Source organism: Ranitomeya imitator, chromosome 8 (assembly GCF_032444005.1).
Source record: "Ranitomeya imitator isolate aRanImi1 chromosome 8, aRanImi1.pri, whole genome shotgun sequence".
NCBI lineage: Eukaryota > Metazoa > Chordata > Amphibia > Anura > Dendrobatidae > Ranitomeya > Ranitomeya imitator.
This window is the reverse complement of record NC_091289.1, coordinates 12,090,115-12,104,602: the sequence shown is the minus strand read 5'-3', so window position 1 is coordinate 12,104,602 and position 14,488 is coordinate 12,090,115. Positions and strand designations below refer to the sequence as shown.

General features: G+C 47.6%; 1 protein-coding gene across 2 annotated transcripts in view; it reads left to right on the top strand.

The window, feature by feature from the left end:
- The window catches only part of CHCHD6 (coiled-coil-helix-coiled-coil-helix domain containing 6), a 223,927-nt gene extending 220,913 nt beyond the window's left edge, over positions 1-3,014 (top strand). For both annotated transcript variants that reach the window (XM_069736290.1, XM_069736291.1), the window contains one exon: positions 1,908-3,014. In XM_069736290.1, coding sequence (XP_069592391.1) covers positions 1,908-1,931 — 24 coding nt within the window. In that variant the 3' untranslated portion in view covers positions 1,932-3,014. The remainder of the gene's footprint in view (positions 1-1,907) is intronic.
- Positions 3,015-14,488: the final 11,474 nt, after the last annotated feature.

Sequence of the window (14,488 nt, the reverse complement as noted above, 5' to 3'; positions counted from 1 at the left end):
AGTCCCGGCGTATAGCGCTAAGTAACAGCACCGTATATAGTGTATAAATATAGTCCCGGCGTATAGAGCTAAGTAACAGCACCGTATAGTGTATAAATATAGTCCCGGCGTATAGAGCTAAGTAACAGCACCGTATATAGTGTATAAATATAGTCCCGGCGTATAGCGCTAAGTAACAGCACCATATAGTGTATAAATATAGTCCCGGCGTATAGAGCCAAGTAACAGCACCGAATATAGTGTATAAATATAGTCCCGGCGTATAGCGCTAAGTAACAGCACCGTATATAGTGTATAAATATAGTCCCGGCGTATAGAGCTAAGTAACAGCACCGTATATAGTGTATAAATATAGTCCCGGCGTATAGAGCTAAGTAACAGCACCGTATATAGTGTATAAATATAGTCCCGGCGTATAGAGCTAAGTAACAGTACCATATAGAGTATAAATATAGTCCCGGCGTATAGAGCTAAGTAACAGTACCATATAGTGTATAAATATAGTCCCGGCGTATAGAGCTAAGTAACAGTACCATATAGAGTATAAATATAGTCCCGGCGTATAGAGCTAAGTAACAGTACCGTATATAGTGTATAAATATAGTCCCGGCGTATAGAGCTAAGTAACAGTACCGTATATAGTGTATAAATATAGTCCCGGCGTATAGAGCTAAGTAACAGCACCGTATATAGTGTATAAATATAGTCCCGGCGTATAGAGCTAAGTAACAGCACCATATAGAGTATAAATATAGTCCCGGCGTATAGAGCTAAGTAACAGTACCGTATATAGTGTATAAATATAGTCCCGGCGTATAGAGCTAAGTAACAGTACCATATAGAGTATAAATATAGTCCCGGCGTATAGAGCTAAGTAACAGTACCATATAGTGTATAAATATAGTCCCGGCGTATAGAGCTAAGTAACAGTACCATATAGTGTATAAATATAGTCCCGGCGTATAGAGCTAAGTAACAGTACCATATAGAGTATAAATATAGTCCCGGCGTATAGAGCTAAGTAACAGTACCGTATATAGTGTATAAATATAGTCCCGGCGTATAGAGCTAAGTAACAGTACCATATAGAGTATAAATATAGTCCCGGCGTATAGAGCTAAGTAACAGTACCATATAGTGTATAAATATAGTCCCGGCGTATAGAGCTAAGTAACAGTACCATATAGTGTATAAATATAGTCCCGGCGTATAGAGCTAAGTAACAGTACCATATAGAGTATAAATATAGTCCCGGCGTATAGAGCTAAGTAACAGTACCATATAGTGTATAAATATAGTCCCGGCGTATAGAGCTAAGTAACAGTACCGTATATAGTGTATAAATATAGTCCCGGCGTATAGAGCTAAGTAACAGTACCATATATAGTGTATAAATATAGTCCCGGCGTATAGAGCTAAGTAACAGTACCGTATATAGTGTATAAATATAGTCCCGGCGTATAGAGCTAAGTAACAGTACCGTATATAGTGTATAAATATAGTCCCGGCGTATAGCGCTAAGTAACAGCACCGTATATAGTGTATAAATATAGTCCCGGCGTATAGAGCTAAGTAACAGCACCGTATATAGTGTATAAATATAGTCCCGGCGTATAGAGCTAAGTAACAGTACCGTATATAGTGTATAAATATAGTCCCGGCGTATAGAGCTAAGTAACAGTACCGTATATAGTGTATAAATATAGTCCCGGCGTATAGAGCTAAGTAACAGTACCATATAGTGTATAAATATAGTCCCGGCGTATAGCGCTAAGTAACAGTACCATATAGTGTATAAATATAGTCCCGGCGTATAGAGCTAAGTAACAGTACCATATATAGTGTCTATGCCGCTGCTCTCATTCTCGGGCGAATGTTACCACTAAACTCTCTGCCGTCTCTTCCAGAACCTGCTCTTCAGTCACGGATAACTCCCCCATTGTGAGCGCGACGAAAGATGAAGAGACGACCGTCTGCGGATCTGAAGACCGACGACGGCAAATGAAGGGTTAATGTAGATGATAAGGAGGGTACAGCGGGAGCCCCCCATGTATTATACCAAGGCGGAGACGCCATTATATATACACTGGTGTTTCTGTACACGAGGTCACGTAACACACACTGGTGGTGACGATGGACCGGCAGCCCTGTGCAAACCACTGACCGTTCTGTTCACGGCTCTGGGGCCTGTGCACAAAGACAATATGGACTCTGCTGTAACTGACTTAAAGGGGAAGCTCAGAAATTGAAAAACAACATGGCTGCCTTCTTCCAGTTCACAGGTTGTGTGTGGCAACGACGCTGCAGTACCAGACACAACCTGTGGACAGGGGTGATGCTGTTTTTCAATAAAGCCATGTTTTTACGATCCTGTACACCCGCCTTAAATTCAGTTACTATATTAAATTATTAAATCAGGCATGTTCATTTACCCCGCAATATGGCTGCCACCTGTGTCATGTATGTATCAACACATGACCTCCTCCGTCCACAGCTGCGATGTCAGTCCAGTGTGTCATGTTTTTGCCGACACATCCTGTGACCGGACCCATCCCATTTATCTGTAGTCATTCAATACTGCTTTTTTTAGGGACCACCTAATATTCCACCCTGCTCCCCCGTGTGTCACCTTATTATATCTTCCTGCCTGGATCAGTATATCATTATACCTTAGTGCAGTAGATACCCCCGTCCTATGGATACCCCCGTCCTGTAGATACCCCCGTCCTATGGAAACCCCCGTCCTGTAGATACCCCCTTTATATCGCCGCCGTCTGTACATTAGGATGGAGGACTCTTAGTCTATTTGCATGTGCCAAAGAATAGAGGTTGTAGTAGTGCGATATTAATGCTGCCATCTCCGGCACATTATGGAGCAATCTGCTGCCCTGGCGCCGGGCTTGTTACATATTCCAGGTCAGTGTTGCGCCTTATATTTATCTCTTTGCCATAAAACTGTATATTTTTTTGTCTTTGTAAAACTGTGTAAACAAATAAAAGTTGCGGTGACAGAATGGGACGTCTGTGCGTTCTTGCAGCGTCCTCCTTGTGGGACTTGTGGTACTACTGGTGAGTCCGCCTCTGTTACATCATGGACCCCTCCAGTCATTGGTGTGAGAATGGACCCTGAAACTGAGCGGACGTGTGTACGGGCCTAAAGGATGAGGAGTACGGCGACAGGAGGACGTGACCGGACAAGAGTACGGCAACAGGAGGACGTGACCGGACAAGAGTACGGCAACAGGAGGACGTGACAGGACAGGAGGACGGCAACACTAGGACGTGACCGGACAGGAGTACGGCGACGGGAGGACGTGATCGGACAGGTGTACGGCGACGGGAGGACGTGATCGGACAGGTGTACGGCGACGGGAGGACGTGATCGGACAGGTGTATGGCGACGGGAGGACGTGACCGAACAGGAGTACGTGACCGGACAGGAGGATGGCAACACTAGGACGTGACCGGACAGGAGTACGGCGACGGGAGGACGTGATCGGACAGGTGTACAGCGACGGGAGGACGTGATCGGACAGGTGTACGGCGACGGGAGGACGTGATCGGACAGGTGTATGGCGACGGGAGGACGTGACCGAACAGGAGTACGTGACCGGACAGGAGGATGGCAACACTAGGACGTGACCGGACAGGAGTACGGCGACGGGAGGACGTGATCGGACAGGAGTACGGCGACGGGAGGACGTGACCGGACAGGAGGACGGCGACGGGAGGACGTGACCGGATGGGAGGACGTGACCGGACAGGAGTACGGCGACGGGAGGACGTGACCGGACAGGAGTACGGCGACGGGAGGACGTGACCGGACAGGAGTACGGCGACGGGAGGACGTGACCGGACAGGAAGACGTGACCGGACAGGAGGACGGCGACGGGAGGACGTGACCGGACAGGAGGATGGCGACGGGAGGACGTGACCGGACAGGAGTCCTCTGCACACCTTGGACTGTGGCCTTAAGACGCCCCTCTTATCTGCCCCCGGGGTCCAGGACATCAGAAGTTATCACCCCCAGACTTGTGTGTTACTGTGGTATTTCTGGAGGATCTATGATAACTGCATTGTATGATTCCTCTATGATTCATGCTGGAAATTAGGAATAAATTGACAACTGGGGGTTAACATTTACTGACACTATTAATTGGATGATGTCTAGGAAACATTAATATAATGTTTGCACCAAGTTATCGATTTATTCATATTAATCCAGGAGAATCAGCAAAGAAACGGAACAATATCGGTGTCAGTGTCCCGCTTGTCACACAGTCCGACAATGCAGACCCCCTGTGTCAGTGCTCTGAGAACAGATCAGAGAGTGCGGATCTGTGACCAGCGAGGATCAGCAGCCATATGTGCCAGAAAGACTCCTCTACTCCAGTTACGGTGATTTTACACCGGACTGATATGCAGAAGGTTTTCAGTCAGTGATTTACGTGCAGAAAATCCGATGCATGGCATAGGACCAGGAAAGGAAGGCGACTTTATGAAATATCATTCTCACACTGCAAAGAAAATCATCAGCAGAAGTGACCGGCGCAGTGCAAATCAGCAGCAGAAGTGACCGGCGCAGTGCAAATCAGCAGCAGAAGTGACCAGCGCAGTGCAAATCAGCAGCAGAAGTGGCTGGCGCAGTGCAAATCATCAGCAGAAGTGACCGGCAAAGTGCAAATCAGCAGCAGAAGTGACCGGCGCAGTGCAAATCATCAGCAGAAGTGACCGGCAAAGTGCAAATCAGCAGCAGAAGTGACCGGCGCAGCATTGAAATCGGCAGCGGAAGTGACCGGCGCAGCATTGAAATCGGCAGCGGAAGTGACCGGCGGAGCATTGAAATCGGCAGCGGAAGTGACCGGCGGAGCATTGAAATCGGCAGCGGAAGTGACCGGCGCAGCATTGAAATCGGCAGCGGAAGTGACAGGCGCAGCATTAAAATCGGCAGCGGAAGTGACCGGCGCAGCATTGAAATCGGCAGCGGAAGTGACTGGCGCACCGCAAAAATTCACAGTACATGTAATATTCACTGCACTCTTACAGTAAAGCGATGGGGTGCCCAAGTAGGGTATTCAGCCCGTGACATCTGTAGATGGCCGACTACCAATGTGCTAGCCTAAAATGGGTTCCTATTCTTCTTCAGTTCTGATGAAGGTCCACACCAGGACTGAAAACTTTAGCGATATTGTTGGATGTATAATAAATGGAAATTTTTCTATCACAATTTACTACTCCGTGAGTGCCAAGTTTTTTTGGACTGCACCTCTGAAATCAGCAGCGGAACTGACTGGCATAACACGTCACTTTCTTCTGTGGATTTTCACTGCCGGACGCAGATTTCCTAGTATTCCTCTCGGTTAGTCGGCGCAGCGTCCCGTTACCCTGATGCTGAGTGTTGCGACTGCTGGAGGAATAGTCTGCGATATTAGTCTGGCCGTGGACCGTCCCATCTCTGCCCTCACCAGTTCATCAATCTTCACACCTCGTCCTATAAAGCGGCCCTGTTCCCACTGCGGAGCCAGCACTGCGGCCTTAACCCTTGTCGTGCCTTCAGGGTATAGCGGCATTTGTAAGGACATAGGCGACAGCTGGTAATTAGGGCAGAGTGGCGCTCATCCTGCTCTGCACGTCCGCCATTAATCTTCACCTCCGTATAGCTGCTACAAGCACCCACAGGGGAAATAAGGATAGAGCTTCATTAGCGGAGGGAGCGCTGCCCAGAGAACGGGCGCCTATTGATTTTGGACGGCTTCCCCCTTGCAGTTATGACACAGGCTGGGGAGAACTTTCTTTAGGGTGTGTGGGAATGTCCAGGGCCTGAAATATGGACTCCACCACATCATCCTCCTGTGTGCACCCCCATCACGCTGTGCCTGTGGGGTGTGGGGACTGACATGTATAATTTTATACTGGGGGGACACAAATAATGGGAACTGGGAAGCACTAGGGGGCTCACATCACCCCAACCCCAGGGGGAGCAGAGCAGTGTAACAAATGATTAAAAACCAGAACATTAGCATAACCCTACTCTGCTGTACCCCGAGTGTGCAGGAGCCGTCACCCCATAGACGCCCGTTAAGGTCACTGATCAATGCTGCACTCAATCCCATTTACAGATGTACGCGGACGTCGTTTCCCGCACATGTGAGGGCTATTGACGTCCTGTTATTTGGGCCAGTGACAACCATTTACTCTCCAGCTCCCGTCTATCCGCGGCCGTGTGCCCCTGAGCTGTGTATTTTCAAACCTCGCTCAGACCGGTGACTCACTGCAAACCTCCAACGAGGAATCGATATCTTCCAAGGATCAAATCCCCACAGACCGCTCCGTCAATGGCCCCCGAGATCAATGCAATTATTTTAAGAAGGGCCGAGCACATTAAACCCCGCTGAATTGTACTCTCTTATTAATTTGTACCTTTGTGACCTGCTGTGCCCGAGTGCAATGACTGGAAGCCCCTGCACCATTGAGATGTGAGCTGGACTAAAACACTTGTGAGTCAATGTGCCAGACACATTTAACAGCCGGCGTCCAGAAGGACGTCATTCCTGAGTGGGGTCTACAGCAGAAAACCGGCTAATGAATCACAGTATCAGGTGGAACCGCACCAAGATGGAAACCAGCGTCGGCCGCAACGCAATCACAAGACGCAGTAAAAAATGTTCTTTTGCAAAATAAAGGATGAAGCACAAAACATATATGCAGCCATTTCCTGCACTTATTGTCGCACCCTGCCGGGTAACATCCATGGAGCTGCCAAGAAGAGGAGTGCGGGAAGAGAAGTGACAACTACTCTGGGCAAACACAACACTTGGCTAAATGAATTAAAGGTACCTTCACACATAACGATTTCGTTAACGATATCATTGCAACGTCACGCTTTTTGTGACGTAGCAACGATCCCACTAACGATCTCGTTATGTGTGACAGCGACCAACGATCAGGCCCCTGCTGGGAGATCGTTGGTCGTTGGGGAATGATCAGGACCTTTTTTTGGTCGCTGATCACCCGCTGTCATCGCTGGATCGGCGTGTGTGATGCCGATCCAGCGATGTGTTCACTGGTAACCAGGGTAAATATCGGGTTACTAAGCGCAGGGCCGCGCTTAGTAACCCGATATTTACCCTGGTTACCATTGTAAAAGTTTAAAAAAAAAAAAAAAAAAACAGTACATACTCACATTCCGATGTCTGTCTCTTCCCCCGCCGTCAGCTTCCCGCACTGACTGTCAGCGCCGGCCGTAAAGCAGAGCACAGCGGTGACGTCATCGCTATGCTCTGCTTTACGGCCGGCGCTGACACAGTCAGTGCGGGAAGCTGACGCCGGGGGACGTGACAGACATCGGAATGTGAGTATGTCGGTTTTTTTTTTACTTTTACAATGGTAACCAGGGTAAATATCGGGTTACTAAGCGCGGCCCTGCGCTTAGTAACCCGATGTTTACCCTGGTTACCCGGGGACCTCGGCATCGTTGAAGACAGTTTCAACGATGCTGAAGTCGTTCCCCTGATCGTTGGTCGCTGGAGATAGCTGTCTGTGTGATAGCTCCCCAGCGACCACACAACGACTTACCAACGATCACGGCCAGGTCGTATCGCTGGTCGTGATCGTTGGTAAGTCGTTTAGTGTAACGGTACCTTTACTGTCATAAACTAAACCAAGCTGTGTGGAGACGTCTTGCAGACTTTACCTTTATCATGTTTGCCTAGAATTGTCTTGCTAATACTCTCTCCTCAACTTTCTTTGCTCCATATGCAGTGTGGTACACACTATGATAACAAACAGCACAATGACTACTTTTCACCCTCACTGACTGATTACAAGTTTGTAGACACCTGTGATGCTAATTACAGGACGCACCTTAGTATAACATGTCCCTATGGTCAAATTATTTAAAAAAAATTCTAGGGGAACCATCATTTTTATCCAGACCATTTTTATTTGCAATGATTAAAGACATTGTGTCAGAAAAACATTTGATAGTTCACAATATGTCACAAGGTTACAGCGACAGAGAGGAGCCAGAAGACCGTAGCGTCTAATTGCTCCTACTCCTACTGTGAAAAATAGCACTTCACCTTCTTTTTAAACTAAGTTTCTTATGGCAGAACAGGGGTTAATTGGCCATGTTGAGAGCTCTGGGATCTAGGGCTCTCAGCTGAGCTCTAGGAACTAGTGCTCTCATGGTTAGCCTATCCTATCCCCTATATAATCTGGGTCCTGACTGACACACATCCTCGGAGCTAGCTTTCGCTGCATGGCTGGGAGGATAGTAGTTGGTGGTTATTGGAGGAGGGCTTTGGTGGATTTATCTGTGACTGTTGCTTGGTTTAGCAAGTGTGATAATTCCCTTTCCTTCTCCCTACTTAGTTTTTTCCCCATCCTCCCCTGCCTGATGCATTCCTCTGTTATGTGTGAGTGAATATTTGTATGCCTGGTATTTTCCGTTTCCCCTGTTCGTGTTGCCTTGTTAATCTGGTTGGTGCACAGCTAGTCCCCTCTTCCCTGGGTGAGGGAAGTGTACAGTCAGAGGGCAGATTCAGGAGATAAGGCAATGTGACCCCAGCATCTTCACCTTCAGAAGAAACCCAGGGAACAGGGTGAGCCTGGTGCTGCCCATAACGTTAGTGACAGGGAAGGAGCCCCTGGTCCTGGGTCACCCAACAACAGAGTCATTGCACAATGGATTTTCAATTAAGATGTTAAATTGAGGAGCCCATTCCTGGATTTCTACATTTTTCCAACCTTTGAACTCTTGTCATGCTGCCCCTATGTACAAGAATATAACTACTATAATACTGCCCCTATGTACAAGAATATAACTGCTGTAATACTGCTCTTATGTACAAGAATATAACTACTATAATACTGTTCCTATGTACAAGAATATAACTACTATAATACTGCTCCTATGTGCAAGAATATAACTACTATAATATTGCTCCCTATGTACAAGAATATAACTACTATAATACTGCCCCTATGTACAAGAATATAACTGCTGTAATACTGCTCTTATGTACAAGAATATAACTACTATAATACTGCCCCTATGTACAAGAATATAACTACTATAATACTGCCCCTATGTACAAGAATATAACTACTATAATACTGCTCCATATGTACAAGAATATAACTACTATAATACTGCTCCTATGTGCAATAATATAACTACTATAATATTGCTCCCTATGTACAAGAATATAACTACTATAATACTGCCCCTATGTACAAGAATATAACTACTATAATACTGCTCCTATGTACAAGAATATAACTACTATAATACTGCTCCTATGTGCAAGAATATAACTACTATAATATTGCTCCCTATGTACAAGAATATAACTACTATAATACTGCCCCTATGTACAAGAATATAACTACTATAATACTGCTCCTATGTACAAGAATATAACTACTATAATACTGCCCCTATGTACAAGAATATATCTATTATAATCCTGCCTTTTATGTAGTAGCAGGAGTTTCTGTAGTCGTATATGATGCCACATGACAAACTCCTCACCGTGTCATCAGTATTTAATCTCTCTGTATCTACATTGTCAGGCATGTAGAATAATTTTGTTGATCAGGGGTCCCAGTGGGGGTCAATGCATATATTTTTGACACCAGGTTGTCAGATCGTCCAGCAGCAAACAGGTTAATGGCAGCAGTGCGCGGCTGATATGAAGAACACAGCTTCTTTCTCCGTGTACGCTTCCCTGATACATCAAACGTGCCCCACGCCGGCTCCTGAGCGAGAGATTCGAGGCTCCGCATCCAGCCAGTGTGGATCAATGTTCAATAGCTCTCCCCGGCCTGCTCAGCTAACAAGCTCAATGATATAGCAGGAGGCGGCTATAATTGGGGACGCCTGGCAGGGGAAGCGATCTGTGGATTCAATTTCATAAACCACTATAAAAAAATATCTATAGGAAATGTAGGCAGCGACTGTATGAAGATGAGAAAGATACAAAATTATCAGACAGAAGCGGCCGACTCCTAGTGACCCGAACATGAGCTGAGCTGATCCCGCGGCCACACGCTCATATCTACCATCCGCACTACATGGAGGTCACACGTATCAATCGCAGAATTCCGGTTTCCCGTTTAGCCCCGGTGTATAACATCCGTTACCGTCACCCCCGGCTGACTGACAACGAAGTGGAGACCCTATAACTAATGTAACACAGAAAGAAGTACGCCGCGTCTGAGCAAATAAAACTGACAAAATCCCCCAACACAGATGGAATTCATCCACGGATACTGAGGGAGCTGAGCTCAGTAATTGACCGACCGCTGTATCTTGTATTCTAAACTCATGTAACAGGTCGGAGGCACAGAATTGGAGGAGGCTGATGTGGTGCCAATATGTAGAGAGGTAAGAAGGTGGATCCAGGCAACTAGCGTCCGGTAAGCCGGACATCAGGAGTATGTGACGTATATGGGGGCATCATAAGAGATGACAGCAGGGATAACTGACAACCAGCGTGGATTCATAAACAATAGGTCGTGTCTGACAATAGGTCGGGTTTCTATGAGGAGGTGAGAGCAGATCTGGATGCTGGTAATGCGGCCAATGTGATTTATCTGGACTTTGCAAAGGCATTAGATACAGTTCCACATAACAGCCTTAGGCTACGTTCACATTTGCGTTGTGCGCCGCTGCGTCGGCGACACAACGCAAATAAAAACGCACCAAAACGCACGCAAAAACGCTGCGTTTTGCGACGCATGCGTCGTTTTTTGCCGAAATTTGGACGCAAACTTGTTGCGTTTTCTGCGCCCGACTCTTGCGGCAAAAAAAACGCATGCGTCGCACAACGCAGCACAACGCATGTCCATGCGTCCCCCATGTTAAATATAGGGGCGCATGACGCATGCGTCGCTGCAGTGTTTCCCGACGCTGCGTCGGGAAACGCTAATGTGAACGTAGCCTTATACTGAAGCTCCAGAGGCAAGAACTATGGGAAACTATATGCAGATGGGTGAGGAATGGGCTAAATGTCAGGAAACAAAGTCGTCATAAATGGTACATTCTCTACATGGGATATAGTCAGCAGTGGGGACTGCAGGATCTGTGCTGGGAACAGTGGGGATCTGTGCTGGGAGCAGTGGGGACCGCAGGGACCCACCTCTTCCGACAAGCCTACAACCTGCAGTAACCACCGATCGACCAAACCGCTGCATGACCAGCTCTACCCTACCTACTGTATCCTCACCCATCCCTTGTAGATTGTGAGCCCTCACGGGCAGGGTCCTCACTCCTCCTGTACCAGTTGTGACTTGTATTGTTCAAGATTATTGTACTTGTTTTTATTATGTATACCCCTCCTCACATGTAAAGCGCCATGGAATAAATGGCGCTATAATAATAAATAATAATAATAATCTGTGCTGGGAGCAGTGGGGACCGCAGGGATCTGTGATGGGAGCAGTGGGGACCGCAGGGATCACTGCTGGGAGCAGTGGGAACCGCACGGATCTCTGCTGGGAACAGTGGGGACCGCAGGGATCTGTGCTGGGAACAGTGGGGACCACAGGAATCTCTGCTGGGAGCAGTGGGGACCGCAGGGTCCTGTGCTGGGAGCAGTGGGGACAGCAGGGATCACTGCTGGGAGCAGTGGGAACCGCACAGATCAGTGCTGGGAGCATTGGGGACCGAAGGGATCTCTGCTGGGAACAGTGGGGACTGCAGGGATCTGTGCTGGGAACAGTGGGGACCACAGGAATCTGTTGGGAGCAGTGGGAACCGCACGGATCGGTGCTGGGAGCAGTGGGGACCGCACAGATCGGTGCTGGGAGCAGTGGGGACCGAAGGGATCTCTGCTGGGAACAGTGGGGTCCGCAGGGATCTGTCCTGGGAGCAGTGGGGACCGCAGGGATCTGTCCTGGGAGCAGTGGAGACCGCAGGGATCTGTTCTGGGAGCAGTGGGGACCGCAGTGATCGGTGCTGGGAGCAGTGGGGACCGCACAGATCGGTGCTGGGAGCAGTGGGGACCGAAGGGATCTCTGCTGGGAACAGTGGGGTCCGCAGGGATCTGTCCTGGGAGCAGTGGGGACCGCAGGGATCTGTCCTGGGAGCAGTGGGGACCGCAGGGATCTGTTCTGGGAGCAGTGGGGACCGCAGTGATCGGTGCTGGGAGCAGTGGGGACTGCACGGATCGGTGCTGGGAGCAGAGGGATCTGTGCTAGGACCGATTCTTTTTAACCTAATGACCTTTTGGATGGGATTCAGAGTAAAGTGTCAGTCTTATTTTTATTCTTTGCAGACGACACCAAACTATGCAGGATACTAAAATCTGACCCTGACATTACAATATTACAGAACGATCTGGATAAGGCGTCTGATGGGCAAACACTCAGCAAATGAGGTTTAATGTAAATAAATGTGGAGTAATCAGCGAGAACTGATTAATCCTATTGCTGCATATACATGTACAGGTGCTTCTCACAAAATTAGAATATCATCAAAAAGTTAAATTTATTTCAGTTCTTCAATACAAAAAGTGAAACTTATATTCTATAGAGACATTACACACAGAGTGATCTATTTCATGTGTTTATTTCTGTTAATGTTGATGATTATTGATTACAGCCAATGAAAGCCCAAAAGTCATTATCTCAGTAAATTAGAATAATTAACAATAAACACCTGTAAAGGCTCCTAAGCGTTTATAAAGGTCCCTTCGTCTGTTTCAGTAGCTCCACAATCATGGGGAAGACTGCTGACCTGACAAATGTCCAGAAGGCGTCACTGACACACTCCACAAGGAGGGGAAGCCACAAAAGGTCTTTTCAAAAGAAGCCGGCTGTTCACACAGTGCTGTATCCAAGGATATTAATGGAAAGTTGAGTGGAAGGAAAAAGTGTGGTAGAAAAAGGTGCACAAGCAATCGGGATAACCGCAGCCTTGAAAGGATTGTTAAGAAAAGGCCATTCACAAATGTGTGGGAGATTCACAAGGAGCGGACTGCTGCTGGAGTCATTGCTTCACCACACACAGACGTCTCCAGGACATGGACTACAAGTGTAACATTCCTTGTGTCGGCCACTTATGACCAATAGACAACGCCAGAAGCGTCTTACCTGGGCCAAGGAGAAAAAGAACCGGACTGTTGTCAGGGGTCCAAGGTGTTTTCAGATTAAAGTAAATTTAGCATTTCATTTGGAGATCAAGGTCCCAGAGTCTGGAGGAAGAGTGGAGGCCACAATCCAAGCTGCTGGAGGTCTAGTGTGAAGTGTTATGTTAAGGCAATTCAGTACCACAATGGACATAGAGGTCAGAGCACATACAGTGACCTGACAATAACCCAAAAACATTGAACGAGCTCTGAGACGTGGGAACTCTGCTGACCGCAATCCCTAATCCTCTCCAACCACACTAGAGGCAGCCGTGGATTGCGCCTAACGCTCCCTATGCAACTCGGCACAGCCTGAGAAACTAGCTAGCCTGAAGATAGAAAATAAGCCTACCTTGCCTCAGAGAAATACCCCAAAGGAAAAGGCAGCCCCCACATATAATGACTGTGAGTTAAGATGAAAAGACAAACGCAGAGATGAAATAGATTTAGCAAAGTGAGGCCCGACTTTCTGAACAGAGCGAGGATAGGAAAGGTAACTTTGCGGTCAACACAAAACCCTACAAAAACCACGCAAAGGGGGCAAAAAGACCCTCCGTACCGAACTAACGGCATGGAGGTACACCCTCTGCGTCCCAGAGCTTCCAGCAAGCAGAAAAAAACAAATAGACAAGCTGGACAGAAAAAAACAGCAAACAAAATGGCAAAGCGGAACTTAGCTATGCAGAGCAGCAGGCCACAGGAACGATCCAGGAGGAAACAGGTCCAATACTAGAACATTGACTGGAGGCCAGGATCAAAGCACTAGGTGGAGTTAAATAGAGCAGCACCTAACGACTTCACCACATCACCTGAGGAAGGAAACTCAGAAGCCGCAGTACCACTTTCCTCCACCAACGGAAGCTCACAGAGAGAATCAGCCGAAGTACCACTTGTGACCACAGGAGGGAGCTCTGCCACAGAATTCACAACAGTGAAGTCTCCACAATCAGTGATGGTTTGGGGAGCCATGTCATCTGCTGGTGTAGGTCCACTGTGTTTTATCAAGACCAAAGTCAGCGCAGCCGTCTACCAGGACATTTTAGCTGCACTTCATGCTTCCCTCTGCCGACAAGCTTTATGGAGATGGAAATGTCATTCTCCAGCAGGACTTGGTCCCTGTCCACACGGCCAAAAGTACCAATACCTGGTTTACACACAACAGTATCACTGGGCTTGATTGGCAGCAAACTCGCCTGACCTTAACCCCATAGAGAATCTATAAGGAATTGTCAGGAGGAAGATGAGACACCAGACCCAACAATGCAGACGAGCTAAAGGCTGCTATCAAAGCAACCTGGGCTTCCATAACCTCTCAGCAGCGCCACAGGCTGATCACCTCCATACTACACCGCATT